A 16013-nucleotide genomic window follows, 5' to 3' on the forward strand; every position below is an offset into this window, starting at 1 on the left:
TTAACTTCTCAATACATCCAATACAACCCATCCATCCATTCATCTAGCTAGCTAGCAGTCCATCTAGTGATTTATCTATCTGTCTATCTATAGATAAAGGTTTTTTTTGTGTGCTATTCTTCCAGATGCTCCTAAGCGTGCAGACAGACAGGTATCTGGAGACACTCTCACATTTCGCTCTGTGGTGCCAGACAGCTCAGCTGTGTTCCAGTGCAATGCTTCCAACCCATATGGCTACATACTGGCCAATGCCTTTCTCGCAGTCATGGGTAAGATATATAAACATTCAGGATTGTGTAAAGAACCTGTTATAGCTGTTCATTTTTGTTCATCATTGATGTTCATGTATCTTTTTCATGTATCTTTTTTTAGACATGAAGCCTCGACTGCTGGGCTTTAGAAATCAGTTGGTTAAAGTGACAGAAGGTAGTCAGACTCTTCTGCACTGTCCATATTTTGGATCCCCAAAACCAGACTTGCGATGGTAATTAATCTGTAAATTACTGTGGAAAATCACAAAAATGGTTGCTTACATAAATGTGTTTATATTATATGTACTGTATTTTATATATGTATATGTGTATGTAGGTCTAAAGGTGGGATGGGTTCGTTAGAGGGAGGTCGTTTTAAAGTTTTGTCCAATGGAACACTGGAGATCAGGCGCACCAAACTCCAGGACCAAGGGACGTATGTCTGCAGTGCCAGCAATGTCATTGGGAGAGAGGAGATGGATGTACAGCTGGAGGTTAAAGGTGAGCCAGTGTTACACACCATATTATGGAATTTTACCTAATGCTACACACAGGCTATTCCTACATATCCATCCTTACCAAAAAATATGCAAGAATATTTGAGCTGCATGGAATGGTAGATCTCAGGACACCATTAAGAACCTCTGCCACTCCATAAATACATTTCTGGCATGTTGCGTTACTACTTCTATATGTGTAGCTCAATAAATATGACCCATATCCGTCAAGTTTCTAATTTACATTGCAATCTAACATTTCCTTCTGGGTATATTAGGTACTGTACGGGGCACTGGATTATAAGGAGCCCTATCAATTATCTATTTTCTGGTCTATTTTCTGGTATTTTATCTATTTTAACAGTATTATAAGACACATTATGTGACACTAGTTAGGCACATGGGTGTCACCATTTTTTCCTTCTAATTCTAAATCTATGCAGATTTCTCACCTGAAAACAGTTTATTTGGGTGAGCAAAGAACTTCTGTTTATTTACAGCAGGCTTAAAGTTGCAGAATTCCACTAAGGCTAGCCACAGTTAAACGCTAAATCCGTCAGTGCTACACTGAAGAACCCTGAGTGTTTCGGTAAGCCAGGGCTATAGTAGCTAGTGGTTCGTCCCACGTAGCTTGTTTTAGTACTGTAAACACGCAGGCGCAGGCAACAGTTCCATAATACTCAACTCTGAATGGTGAAAAAGCAAGTGCTTAGCACGGTTAGTGGCTAATGCTGCTTCAGCAGTGCTAGCCAGAGTTACCAGCAGACTACAGGCCGATAATACTCACCTCTACATGGCCAAAGAGCTGCTTAGCGCAGTTAGTGGCTAATGCTAATACTGCTCTAGTCTCGAGTCTCGGTGCTGGAGAACTGAACAGAAACTTTTTTATAACGCTGTATTTCAGCAAAGGGGCTTTACTGCTCCTTACAACCTGACAGGTAAAATTGGCGCGCTGATGATTTTGGGGAAAATAAAGGATTTTTCAATGCGCATTTCAGTGAGAAAAATACATTTATTTTTCCCCCTCTATTTCAATTAACACACGTTTTCTTCCAGAGCCCACCAAAATCCTCCGTGCGCCACATAACGTGATCGTGATCAAGGGGAGCTTGGCACGCTTTGAGTGTAAGTTCCAAACTGACTCAACCCTGGACGTGACTGTGACCTGGCTCAAGGACAAAAAGTTCCTGATCTTAGGTAGAAGGTACATGCATCCATCTACAAAAGCTGGATTTGAAATGTCACTGTCACATTTTAACATTCATGACTTACCCGTGTTGTGTGTGCTCTATATGCAGGATGACAAAGGACGAGGACTCTCTGACCATCGCTGACGTGTACAGGAGGGATGAGGGCGTGTACACCTGCAGAGTTAAGACTGAAGTGGAGGACGTCAGTGTATCCGCCAAACTTACTGTGATGGGTATGCAGAACATACACACACATATGCGCACACACAAAAACAAAGCATATAGTGAACATTAAGTCAAGTCAAGTCAAATTTATTTCTAAAGCACATTTAAAAACCACAAGGACCAACCAAAGTGCTGTAAAATACAGAAGTATGAACAATAAAATGTAACAACAATAAGATATAAGATAAGTAAATAAAAGTAGCATCAGCAAACCAGATTTAGATTAACCCCAGACATACAGATAAGTCATTAGAACTACAGAACTACAAACATTGAAAGGCCTGAGAGTACAAGTAGTTTTTTTAGATTAGACTTAAAACCGTAATGGTGGGAGATGCCTTAAGGGTGTTTTCGGGTGTTTTTGCTACACTAGCTTTTCTGGATCTGGTAATACTTATTTTGGTATGTTTGGTCAAGCGTGAATGCTGCTTTCGAGGTTAACAATGTTGGGTTTTCCTGACATCAGTGGCCTTGAATTTGTTTCAAGATATCTGCTCCTTGTGCTATGTGTGGGGTTGTGTGAATGGTTCATTTTGTAACATGATGCTTCAACTTTTTAGCATGACTTCTGCTTTTCAACAGTATATCCTAAAAAAATCCCCATTTTGATAGGACTGGAGTAAGTGTACTTTAATAAGCTCAGCTTTGGGCAGTGAGTGCATGTTTGCATGTCCTTATGCTTGTCTCATGCTGGCTTGCATGCATAAAAACATTTGCATACGAGAACAGATGCTTGTTTAAAGAGTTCCTGAATAGTGAAATGCCATGGATTGCAAAAGCTATCTTCTGTGTTGCTCAAAAAATAAAAAAATGAGCAAACCAAGCATTTATTTGAGGCAGTTGTGAAAAAAAAAACAATTCTCCATTTTCTGTGCTATATTTAGATCGCCCTGACCCTCCCACAGACCTAGAGGTGTCTGATCCATATGAGAGGAGTGCCAGACTCACTTGGATACCAGGAGACAGCCACCATAGCCCCATCAAAGGTACACTCATATTGTCACACACAGTCATGTAGATGTTGATCATGTTACATTCAATAGACTATGTGGAGTAAATTAAATTAAATTAAAATCTCTCTTTCAGAGTATCTGGTGCAATATACTGAAGATCTCCTCGCTGACTACTGGCTTGTACAGAGTGGATGGAAGAACCTGACCAGTTACCCTGGACATCTAAACTCAGTGGTGCTAAAACTCATGCCATTTGTGGAGTATCGTTTTCGAGTTATTGCGATTAATGGCATCGGCCCCAGCAGACCCAGCAGACCGTCTGAATACTATGAAACTGGAGGAGCTGGTTAGTTTTTCACATATACTAGTGCATCTCTAAAAAATTGAATATAATTGAAAAATTACTTTATTTCAGTAATTCAGTTCAAATTGTGACACTCATATATTTGTGTGCTGTGGACATTGTGCCAAGTCCTGCTGAAAAAAGAAATCCGCATCTCTATAAAAGTTGTCAGCTGGGGGAAGTATGAGATGCTGTAAGATTTTCCTGGAAAACACTGCACTGACTTTGGTCTTGATATAACACAGTGGATCAACACCAGCAGATGACATGTCTCTCTAAACCATCACTTCATTTTCCAGCAGGACTTGACACACTGCCAAAAGTACCAATTGGTCTTATATAATATTCTAATTTTCTGAGACAATGATTTTTGGGTTTTCATTGGCTGTAAACCATAATTATCAACAATAAAAGAAATAAACGCTTAAAACAGATCACTATGTGTGTTATACATCTATATAATATGAGTTTCACATTTTAAACTTAATTCTGAAATAAAGTAACTTTTCAATGGTATTAATTTTTGAGATGCACTAGTACATACTAGTGTTTAGTACTTGATTTGTGGAGCCCTGATTATATAATCTGTGTGCGTACTGTGATTTCAGTGCCCGATGCCATCCCGAAAAACATCAAAGGAGTGGGGACTGGAATCTTCAGAAATAACATGGAGATCAGCTGGGAGGTAAGAGAAGTTTAGATTCATAAATAACTAAGTTTGTCTGTGCGGATGGATGTTTGGATACATAAATAAATAGACTGTTTGTCTCATACAACAAGCCGTTTCATAGTAAATCATCATCATACAAATTATATAAATACTATTTTACAACTAATTAGTGCATTTATGGTAGCTAGATTACTCGATTACTTTTTACTTATGTTAAAATATGGATTAAATCTCATAACAAACACTCACTACCCATCCCTCTCTGTCTCGATTTTAATCATAATTAATTACATAATATATTTCATGCATATGAATATTCATTATTCATTAAAAAAAAGAAGTAAGAACAAGTGCAGTTAATCAGAATTAATCATAACTTATCTCAGGGTATTGTTGTAATTAGTCAGATGATTTTTTTTAAAACCTGTTGACACCACTACTATTAATATTTAGTTTTTATTACCATGGCACACGTTAAGTTAATAATCAGATAATCGATGAGCCCCTAAGGCTGATGTATTTGATAAAGTCAATATGCAGGGCAGAAGTAGAGGACTGCAGAGCATAAAAATGAAACAAAAACAAAAAAAAATGAATAAATAATTTAATAAATAACATTTAATGTAGAGCTTAGAGTTTATTGTGTTGATGTTTTACTTTTATTTTTAGAATTTAGTTCTTTCAGTAATCATACTTTTTTTGTTGCAGATATTGTTATGTATTAAGGACGTAAGACTTGTGCTTCTAAGTGGCGCAACTGTCTAAGTGTTGGATGTATCATTGCAAGATTGCAGGTTCGGTCCCCAGTGACGCAACAGTTATTTTTAGCCAGGAGTCCCAAAGAACATAACTGGCCTTGCTCTCTCTGGATGGCCCTCCCTCTCCCCATCACTCAATGCCAATTGGGCATTAACTAACATACAGAACAAAACTTTATTTGAAGTGTATTAGATACAAATAATAAAAAAAATAAATTATTTAATAAACTTAAGCTTCATCCTCCTAAATAAAAATGAAGTAGCATACTTTGTAGTAACTGTTACTAAGTAGTAAATCTGTAACAATACAGTTTAAGGAGTGAATTTACTCTAAATAATTTACTCTGAGCCTTTGCCAGTGTTCCTTTTATGGTTTTCACGTTTCATTTTTTTTCAATTTGTACCCATCAAAAAATAAATGGTGAAATCATATAGCAACTGCCATGAAAATCACAGCAGCCATGTAACAACACCCTAACTACCTATATCTACCTATTATTCATCTTCCACCTGGTACAGAATAGCAACTTACTTGTAACATTATATCCACAATAATGACCTAACAAATGCATAGTAATTTCACAGCTTGCACACAGATGCAGATGCTGGCTTTTGGCTGTATAACATATTTAATGTACTGTACTGTTGGTTAACTGTGTGTGTAACTGTGTGTGTGTGTTTGTTGTGTGTAAAGCCGTTGGAGTACAGAGAGTGGAACGGGCCAAAGCTGGGCTACATGGTGTGGTGGAGGCGGAGAGACTCCAGAGAGGAGTGGAAGAATTACACCACCTACTGGTGGTGCAGTCACATCATCTACGAGACAGACACCTTCACACCCTACGAGATCAAAGTGCAGGCCGTCAATTACTTTGGCCTCGGACCCGAGTCTCCTATCATCATTGGCTTCTCTGGGGAGGATCGTGAGTAATGTTATCTTCCATACACACAACTACACACGCTCATGTACAATTAGACACGTAAGCAAATAAATGAAGATGGTAAAATCAATTTAGTGATACCTTTAAAATGAACCGAACGGAGACTGTGATTTTGCGGTATATATCAGGACACTGTATAGTATGGGTAGGCCTACGATAATTATTAATTACGATTATTCAGCTATTGTAATCCTAAAAAGAAAAAAACACAAATAAAATTAAATAAAAACACTGATTTTAACCCAATAGAGCCCATTGTTACACCTTAGCCCATGTCTTCTGTTTCTCCCTCATTTGGTCTCTTGTGCTCCTGCCCCTCTGTTTACCTGTCATGTTTCCCAGCCATGTGCTATTGTTGTATTTAGTATCTGTCTCCACCCTAGCTCTGCCCCAGCCCTGCCCTATAGCATTAGTGTTCTCACCTGTGTCCTGTCTGTAACCCCGCCCCCTCGTCATCCAAGCCCAGGTGTTTCTCACTCTCCTCTTGTATTTAAGCCCCTCTGTTTGAATGTTCAGTGTCGAGTCTTTTGTATCCTTAGTATCCTTTGTATCCTTAGTATCCTTAGTATCCTTTGTATCCTTTGTATCCTTAGTATCCTTTGTATCCTTAGTAATCTTTGTATCCTTTGTATCCGTTGTATCTTTGTATCCTTGCCATTCGTTTGAATCCTCGTCTTCCGTGCACTCTGATTTTGTGTTCCTAGTTCTAGTTTATCCTTGCCTTGTTTTCTTTGTAGTTTTGTGCGTTACCCGAGTTTTGTTTACTGTTTTATTTTATCTTGTTTGTTTAATAAATAATATATATTGCACTTACGTCCATCCCTCCGTCTCCCGCGTAACACCCATGCTGACATATGTGTCACAGATCCTTCCAGCACTTTTACTTATGTTAACTCAAGTTTCCAACTGAAATGTACTAAACATCTTGAGAACACCATAGGTCTGTTAGGGTATGTGTAATCATGTGACCTCATTTAGTGCATGAGACAAAAAAAAAAAAACAACAACAACTCCGTCTCATTTATATTAATGGATTCTTCATGCTAACTAAAGACATCATTGATGTTAGCAAAATGATTGTGTTTAAGGCAAGACAGTCATGTACACCATACTTAAAATTTGGCATTTTATCCCTCTAATGCAGTAAACACACACTAGTGAGTACACACAGAAGACAGTGAGAACACGTGCCCAGAGCAGTGGGCAGCCATTGCTTTAGTGCCAAGAGAGCAGTGAAGGTTAAGAGCCTTGCTCAGGAGACACAAATTTACACCCCGCCTAACCCAGGTATTGAACCCACAACCTTGTTGTTGATTGCCCGATGCCCTATGCACTTAGCCCACTGCCCTAAAGGAACTTATGTTCATATGTTAAATTATACATCATGAAGTTATAAACCTCAGACATAGCTTTGTTTACAGGTCCCACTGCTGCTCCCGATGATCTGCGGGTCTCAGATGTTGAGAGTACTAAACTGACTGTTCATTGGCAGCCTGTGCCCCAAGCCAGCATCAACGGAGAAATTAAGGAGTATACGGTGAGGCCTGGGTGGCATTTACTTCTAGAAAACCCAATGAAGCCTGGGTTTATTGTTAAGTTGTTAGTCTTCATGCAGAAACTGGAGTTAATTAGTTGGTAACAGTTTGATTAAACATATCTTTTGGAGGACCATAAGGTTAAATTGTAGGGCTTATGAAATATATAGTACAGGGTTCCTGTGGGTCCTTAAAAAGTCTTAAATTGTCTTAAATATACTGTAAATTTACAGTAGGTATTACATTTTTAGACGGTGCATTTAATGCTGGTGGGGACAAGACCAGCCAAGTCTGGTGTGCCAGTCTGAAGCGAGTTACCTACTCGAAAACTAAGGTTAATGAAGAGCTAGGTTAAATTTGCAGTGAGCTAACTAATATACTAATGTTAGCTATGTTACCAGGTAGAGAACTGAGGTTAACGGAGAAGTATCTCAAATTAGCAGCGAGCTAACTAACATACTAATGCTAGCGGCGAGTTAGCTATATTTCCAGGGAGAGAACTAAGGTTAACAGAGAGCTAGCTAAAATTAGCAGCGGCTAGCTAACGTTATCGGGGAGAGAACTGAGGTTAACAGAGAGCTAGCTAACATTAGTGGCGAGCTAGCTGACATACTAATGTTAGTGGCGAGTTAGCTATGTTACCAGGGAGAGAACTAAGGTTAACGGAAAGCTACCTAAAATTAGCGACGAGCTAGCTAACGTTATCGGGGTGAGAACTGAGGTTAACAGAAAGCTAGCTAATGTTAGCGGTGAGTTAGCTACATTACTGGGAAGAGAACTAAGGTTAGTGGAAAGCTATAGCTAACATTAGGGGCAAGCTAGCTAACTAGAAGGTCAAAATAAGTCTTAACTAAGACTATAATAAATAAATAATTTTAGGCTGTATTTTACAACTGCGGTTCTCAAAAGTTTAGTTTTTTTTACATTTATAATAGAGAATAGTGTTTTTTCTGTATTCTCTATGGATCCTACATGCAATTATTTGTGGTCCGTAACAAAATGTAACTTACATATGTTATGTTGGCTTTGTTCTGCATCACAATGGAACAAAATGAAAAAAAAGATAACAAATAAGAAATGTAAAGTTTTGATTTCCAATACATTATTTTCTACCAAAGAAATAATGACTAAATTTGTGGGTCTTATATTATACTTCTTGTGGTCTTAAAAAGGTTTAAAATGGTGAAAGAACCCTGATGGTAATTGTGGGTGTGGGCTACAGGGTCTATGGAGTCATATTTATGTTTATGTTGTTATTCAGGTGTATTACTGGCGAGAGAGCAGCCGTCTCCCTCATCATACCGTCAGCATAAGAATCAAATCCAAAAGCTTTAAAGCCAATGGTCCACGGCTTTCCGGCCCCCTTACTGGTCTCATCCCCTACAGCAACTACATGATGTACATTGTCGTGGCCAACAACCGATACGAGGGTCCACCTAGCAACAGGATTGGGTTCCAGACACTTGAAGGAGGTAATGACCACTGTTGTCATTTTATTGCTGGACTCAGAGATAAAAAAGCACAATCACATGAAGATGTTTTCTCTCTCTGTCTCTCTTTTTTCAGTGCCATCTGTCCCAAGGTCATTCAGGATCATGCACAGGCATTATGACACCCTGTATGTGGACTGGGAGGAGCCTGCAGAACCCAATGGCATCCTCATTGGATATACCCTCAAATACCAGACATGTGAGACACCTTTATCTTCAACATACTATTCTGTTTGTTTGTTTGTTTGTTTGATTATATAAAAACATTGAAGTTATTATATGGAGGTTTTTAGCTCTTTTTTTCTTAAAACCAATCTATGCACCAAAGCCCTTGGTAGAGCCTAGAAACTAAAAGAACTTATGCAAGCTGATGAGTGACTTCTCTCTGGATATTAAGTAAGGTAGCCAGACATAACTTTTTTGACAAAAGTTTGCAGTCATTAGCTTCTCATACTGTCTAAAGACAACAATTTTTGCAGAGAGCTTTCAGACCACAAAGGTATGTAAGTAGTTCCTCTCCTGGCCTACAGAGGTCTCCCTCAAATAAGTAGCACATTCATAAAATGAAAAGTGCTACATATGGGTCTTTAAGTGTTTTTTTTTTTTCAGTTCTATAATGAAACATCCTCAGAAGTTTTAAAACACCCCCATGTTTCCCTATTAATTTTGCCATTTTGCTTTGTAGAATTGTTGCATTTCAAAGACTAACAATTAGTTAATGGCTACTGGCATTTGGTCAAAGTGATGGTATGGCATGCCTTTTTAACACTTACTGAACAATAAATATTAATTTATTCTGCAGATTTTTATTAAAATTACTCATACTTCATCATGGAATTCCTTTCCATTGTTGTTCTTGGGGCAAAATCCAGAATCCCTGGAACCTTTACTTAATAATAATAAAAAAAAAACTTTTGGTAGCTTGTTATTTGAAGGGTACCTACATAGGGGCTTCATAATATGTTCAGAAGAATTTTTGCATAATTGATGTACTTAAAAAACACAATCTGAATATTTTTAACAAATTATCCCTGGTGAAAAAAAATATATACTTTATTGTATTTAAAACATATTGAGAAGTATGCTGTAAATATACTAACACTCAATGAATTTATTATTATGCTTTTATCAAATGTTTGAAAGTAAACTTTGATCATACTTTTTTAACGGTACAATATAGTGTATTTTAAATAAATAGACTACTATGAAGTACACTTTTAGTTTAATGTAATTCAGTATACTTCTAAAATATGAATGAAATAAATGAAAATATATTATAATGACGTGCATGAGTGTTGAATATTAAATTTAAAACTTCATTGATATGGTTTATGAAAGAGAAAAACAGTTATTTAAGGCATGAAAGAACAGTTCCAATACATAAGATGAACTAATGAATGAATTACTGATGTGTTATGAGTGAAAAATGTGTCACCACTTTAGTTTGAGGGTCTTAAAATCATCCATCCATAGAGCTTATGTCATGTTGCACTTACTAGCATAAGTTAGACATAAATATCCAAATATTGCTTTATAAATACATTATTCAATACTTATGAGTGTGTTATGAAGCCTCTATGTAGGTAGCCTTTAAATAAAGGACCATATTTTTCGCACTAGCAGTTATGCTAATGGTTTAGCTTTAGGGGGAATCTGTAAATGTAAGCTTACTGTAAATAAACGGAAGCGCTTTACTCACCCAAATAAACAGTTTTCAGGAGAGAAATCTGTGTAGATTAACATCCAGCATTCGATGACTTGTCTGACTTGTTTGAAATTTCTTTTTTTAAGAATTACAGTTTTGTTTACTTAACTTAGCTTAGCTTTAAAGGGCAAGACCTGCTGAATTTAGAAGGAAAACATGGCGACACCCCTGTTCCTACTACTAGTTACTAGTGTTGCATAATCCTTTGAGCCTTATTTATGAAAACAGACCAGAAAATAGACGTTTATTGATAGTGTGCCTTCTAATCTTATAACCTTATAGTGCTAAAAATACGGTATAACCAAGCTTCTTTACCAGTTGAAGGCTCTTCTCACTTATGCATTTAAATGGTTTGTCTATGGCATTGATTGAAGGACATTTAAAGCACCTCTATTTTTTTATTTTTATTATTTTCAAAGCATATATATACATTATTTGTGATTTCCCTTTGTTGACAGTGAATGTGTCAGGAGAGAGGATGCAGGTGGAGAACCTTCCCCCCAACGCCACCTCCTTCTCACTGCGCCGCTTCGACCGCTACACTCGCTATAAGTTCTCTCTGGCTGCCCAGACGCAGATTGGAGTCGGGGAGGTGGTCACCGGGGAGTCGCCCCATTTCACAACTGAAGGTATAAACATATTCCTACAGGCTTATACACAGGCCATTCACGTACTATAAAAGGTTATTGTCCTTCTTTTTGTGTGTCCACGCATATCATATTTGTGTGTGTGTGTGTGTGTGTGCGCTTGAACAGAATTTACCCGGGAGCAAGTGGATATAGCCACTCAGGGATGGTTCATCGGCTTGATGTGCGCCATTGCACTCTTGGTTCTCATCATGCTGACGGTCTTCTTCATCAAAAGGAGTCGAGGAGGAAAGTACCCAGGTACAATAAACACACCATTAGCCAGGATTTTTAACTCAAATCTCCGAGGCACAATAAGTGCACCATTATAGAAAATCCTTATGCACATCGCACCATTAGACAGGATCTGTAACCTAGGGTTTCTCAACCAATGGGCCATGGACAACTGGTGGGTCGTGAAGCACACTCTAGTAGTCTGCCTTAAGGGGTCCTTAAAGAGGCACTAAACTCTATCATTAGTAGCTAAAAGTGTTCATTTGAAGTTGTGAAATATACCAGTCCTGCCTAAAATTTTATAAACATTTGCTAACCTTTAAAAAAACTTTTTTTAAGGTTTTATTTCGCCTCTGCAGCACCCTCTCGGGTTCAATTGTGCTCTAGGTGTGGATTTTGTGTCTGTATACTTTGGTACGCAGACACTCACAATATGCAAATCAGTCAATCAATAATACCACCCCCTGATGACGTCCAACCTATCCAATCTACAGGTCTGGAAAAAAAATAGGAGAACACTTAAAAAAGTATGAGTGTCTTTGATTTTACCAAGTTGAAAACCTCTGGAATAAAATCAAGAGAAAGATGGACAATCACAGCCATCAAACCAAGCTAAACTGCTTGAATTTTTGCACCAGGAGTGAGTAGCGTTAAGTTATCCAAAAGCAATGTGTAAAACTGGTGGAGGAGAACATGCCATTTTTTAATTTTGATTTGAGGGTATAGTCAGCTAAAATCAGGGGGTTTAGTTACCCTTTAAAGAGGGCAGTACTTTGTAGTGGGCTGCACTTGACATGCACCGCGGTCACCACTTTTGAAGACCATCTGCTCTTTATAGATTTGCTGCTTTTGTCTCGACTGAAGCGAGGCAAGCAAATCTGTTTACTGTTTCCATCATGCATCCCATTGAAAACAATGTGTTTGAAAGCACAGCAGCAATTAATCATGTTCAAATTATAAACATTATATCATTATATAGAAACACAAAAAGAAAAATATATTGCAGAATTATATATTGTTATAATTATATCTTGGTGGGTGGTGAGGTGGAAAATGTTGAGAACCCCTGCCTTAGAATATATCTACATATATCACAGGGTATCTAATGCATATAAACCTGCTTTTGTTTTTATAGTACGAGCTAAGCGAGATTTCGCGCTTGGTCCGCTGGACGATAAGGAGGAAGGCACTTTTGACTACAGGTATGTCGTTTTCATAACTTTGCATATTGTCATTATTTGAATAGCATGTTTTTATTTGAAAAATGGGCTACATACAAACAATACAATCTTGAACATCATGGTTTAACCCTGTTATACCAACGTATGTTAAGAATATGAACCACCCTAACTTGCATTCTCTCTTTTTCACATTCATCCTTTCATCATTTATTGGTCTCATCTCTGTTCATTCTTCCTTATTCTTATTTTCCATCCAACATCTATTCTCATCGTGCCCCTGAAGGTCTCTTGAAAGGTATGATGTATGTCATACAAGGGTTGATGATTTTTATTAAGTCTGTTTCTTTGTGCAATATTATATTATTTTGTGCAGTAACCAACTGCTGTATGTATTCCAATATACTGAGTCATTTACTATAGTTTCACTAAGTCATTTCATTTTATATGGCTTTACAGAGTCATTTTGCATGGATATACAAAATCATTCACTATTGTTTCACTGAGTCATTTTACATGGCTTTACAGAATAATGTTCTATAGTTTCACTGAATCACTTACTATGGCTTTACAGAATCATTCCATTAATGTTTCACTAAGTCATTTCATAGCCTTTAAAGATTCATTTACTATAATCATACTATAACCAAATCATTTCACATGAATTTACAGAATCATTTACTATGGTTTCACTGAGTCATTTCACATGACTGTACAGAATCACTTATTATAGGTTCACCAAATCATTTTATATGGCTTTAAATAATCATTTACTATAGTTTCAGTCATTTCCAATGCAGTACAGAATTATTTACTATAGTTTACTATACTATAGACATTTTACACAATTTACTATAATTTCACTGATTCATTTACTATGCTATACAGAATCATTTACTATGGCTTTACTGAGTCATTTATTATGCTATACAGAATCATTTACTATGGCTTTTCTTGATCAAACTCACCATGTCTATGTATATGTGTTTATGTATATTTATACTGTACAGTATACTGTATGTGCCATGCTTTATCAACATGGTAATTTAAGTCCATATGAATGCATGTTTCTCACTGGGAGACTCTCTACTCACTACATGTTGTTTTTAATGTCATTTACTGTAGGATAACACGATTGTCCACCCTGCCCTACTCCAGACGGTATGTATTTTCTTCAGGAGCATTATGAAGCATAATGAGTAAATGAAAGTCATACATTACCCTGCAGCAAGTCTATGGATAGGAAACTCTAAAAACATCATTATTGTTTTACGGCATAGATAAGTAACTAATAAACATAACAAGCTAAATGCTTAAAGCAGCAGTCCCCAAGATCTTTTCCTTTTGAATTGGGAAGAGACAAGATATTCTAATTGATGATATCTGAGTTATGACACAATCATCTCTGCAACATCTAATTACATTCATTATAAAAACAGAATGGTCTGGTAGGTTCATTAGATGTAATTGCTCTCTAGATTTTGACAGTATTTCATAAATAAAACAATATACTCAAAAACTGTGCAATTACACATTCTCACTAGAGAGGCCTCTAAATCCAATAATCCCCCAAACTGGCAGACTGTCACGTTAAATGTACAATAAAAGCTTTAATCTGATGAGATGTTATATGACAACTTGAGCAATCCAGACAAAATCAGATAACTGTTGCAGTATTGCTGATATGGAGTCTGTGTGCATATACAGCTCTAGACAAAAAAAAAGAGACCACTTTGATTATAGCAAATTTAAAACCTCTGGAATATAATCAAGATAAAGATGGAAGCCATCAAAACAAGCTAAACTGCTTGAATTTTAGGCACCAGGAGTGGGGTAAAGTTATCCAAAAATAGTGTGTAAGACTGATGGAGAAAAACATGTCAAGATGCACGAAAACTGTCATTAAAAAACAGTTATTCCACCAAATATTGATTTCTAAACCCTTAAATTATGAATATGGGCTTGTTTTCTTTGCATTTCTCATTTTCTGCAAATAAATGCTCTAAACAACAATATTTTTATTTGGAATTTGGGAGAAATGTTGTCCGTAGTTTATAGAATAAAACCACAGTGTTAATTTTACTCAAACATACATGTATTAATGTATTTATGACAGTACATGTGTGTGTGTGTCTGTGTGTGTTTCTCTAGGGAGGAGGAGAGCCGTCAGGGTCGTAGTCAGGGGACTATTGAACACATGCAGAAGATGACCAACAGTGACGACAGCCTGATGGAATATGGAGAGGGGGATGAGATTGAATTTAATGAAGATGGCTCGTTCATTGGCGAGTACACTGGCACCAGCAAGAGAGACAGAGACAGCAGCCAGTACCAGGAGAGCTCTGAGGCCACCTCCCCTGTCGCCATCTACTCTTTTGCATAAAGCGAATCTCGTCGAACAAGTCTCATAAACAGTGAGAACAAGAAAAGACAGACTTTCATCTTCAATACAGCTTTGCATGGATGTGAGATGGCCATTTTCAGCCATTGTCAGCCAATTCAGGAGCAGGACAGAACCGGAATGCACTGATTCAGCTTTTAATATGGCGGAGGCGCATGGCTTAACTGGGACATTTTGCGGTTCTGATGATTGAAAGAGTGTTTTATATATCAATCAGGGTTGTTTTTCATGTTTACGGATGGAAAGAGACGAGGCCAGAAGGAGAGAAGAATCTATTTATCATGTTGATAAGAGAAAAGGTGTGAACATGAATTGATGATGATTATGATGATGATGGTGATGATGATTGGTAATGAGCTGGCTGGCTGAGACAAGGCCTGACAAGGTCTAAGGCAACTTTCGTTCTCCTGGACAGTATTTTAAATGACAATGCATATTTTTTTCTTCAATCTATATTATCTGCATAATAAAGCCTCAGTCCTCTATTTAAATGTTAACACACTCAGAGAAGAAGTGTATGCAAGTCACTATGAACCACTATGACATGCCGCTAACAGTCCTGTAGATATACTGTAATTGCTACTAATGGTTCACTACTGTTTCACTGTGAGTATCTTGGTACATTATGCACACCTGCTTAGATACAAGAAAACTCTTGTCTTGTCTTTTTATCTCTAAAACTGTAAATAATGTGATGTTTTCTGTGCAAAAATCATGTCATATTTAAGCAAACGTATTTCATATTACATTTAAATAAATAAATAATACATTCCAACTGTATGGACTTAGCATAAAGACTTTTGATCGTAAAATTGTTCATGTGTTCAAGTGCTACCTCAGGGATGATGGCATGGCAATGTCGATGGCGATGCTCTTTGCTACCTTAAACCCCGTCAACATTACGTCTATTATTACGTGTTGGAGTTTAAGAAATACATCTACACTGGTGGGCGTGGTGGTCTGGAGGTCAGGTGTGTTCAGGTAAGACGCACAAAGTGCTGTTAAGATACGAACATGCC

At 37.3% G+C, this 16013-nt stretch overlaps 1 protein-coding gene across 3 annotated transcripts in view; it reads left to right on the forward strand.

Moving 5' to 3' along the window:
• Window positions 1-15777, forward strand: part of nfascb (neurofascin homolog (chicken) b) — a 31485-nt gene extending 15708 nt beyond the window's left edge. For 2 of the 3 annotated variants that reach the window (XM_007249977.4, XM_007249978.4), the window contains exons 11-28: window positions 126-269; window positions 373-484; window positions 589-752; window positions 1805-1952; window positions 2047-2171; window positions 3048-3149; window positions 3250-3462; window positions 4068-4144; window positions 5582-5807; window positions 7247-7362; window positions 8622-8832; window positions 8927-9049; window positions 11014-11184; window positions 11311-11442; window positions 12551-12617; window positions 12880-12891; window positions 13719-13754; window positions 14745-15777. In XM_007249977.4, coding sequence (XP_007250039.3) covers window positions 126-269; window positions 373-484; window positions 589-752; window positions 1805-1952; window positions 2047-2171; window positions 3048-3149; window positions 3250-3462; window positions 4068-4144; window positions 5582-5807; window positions 7247-7362; window positions 8622-8832; window positions 8927-9049; window positions 11014-11184; window positions 11311-11442; window positions 12551-12617; window positions 12880-12891; window positions 13719-13754; window positions 14745-14976 — 2411 coding nt within the window. In that variant the 3' untranslated portion in view covers window positions 14977-15777. The remainder of the gene's footprint in view (window positions 1-125; window positions 270-372; window positions 485-588; window positions 753-1804; window positions 1953-2046; window positions 2172-3047; window positions 3150-3249; window positions 3463-4067; window positions 4145-5581; window positions 5808-7246; window positions 7363-8621; window positions 8833-8926; window positions 9050-11013; window positions 11185-11310; window positions 11443-12550; window positions 12618-12879; window positions 12892-13718; window positions 13755-14744) is intronic. The other variant, XM_007249979.4, reaches the window with a different exon arrangement.
• The last annotated feature ends 236 nt before the right edge of the window (window positions 15778-16013 follow it).

This window comes from Astyanax mexicanus, chromosome 13, assembly GCF_023375975.1.
Source record: "Astyanax mexicanus isolate ESR-SI-001 chromosome 13, AstMex3_surface, whole genome shotgun sequence".
In the NCBI taxonomy this organism is placed as follows: Eukaryota; Metazoa; Chordata; class Actinopteri; order Characiformes; family Acestrorhamphidae; genus Astyanax; species Astyanax mexicanus.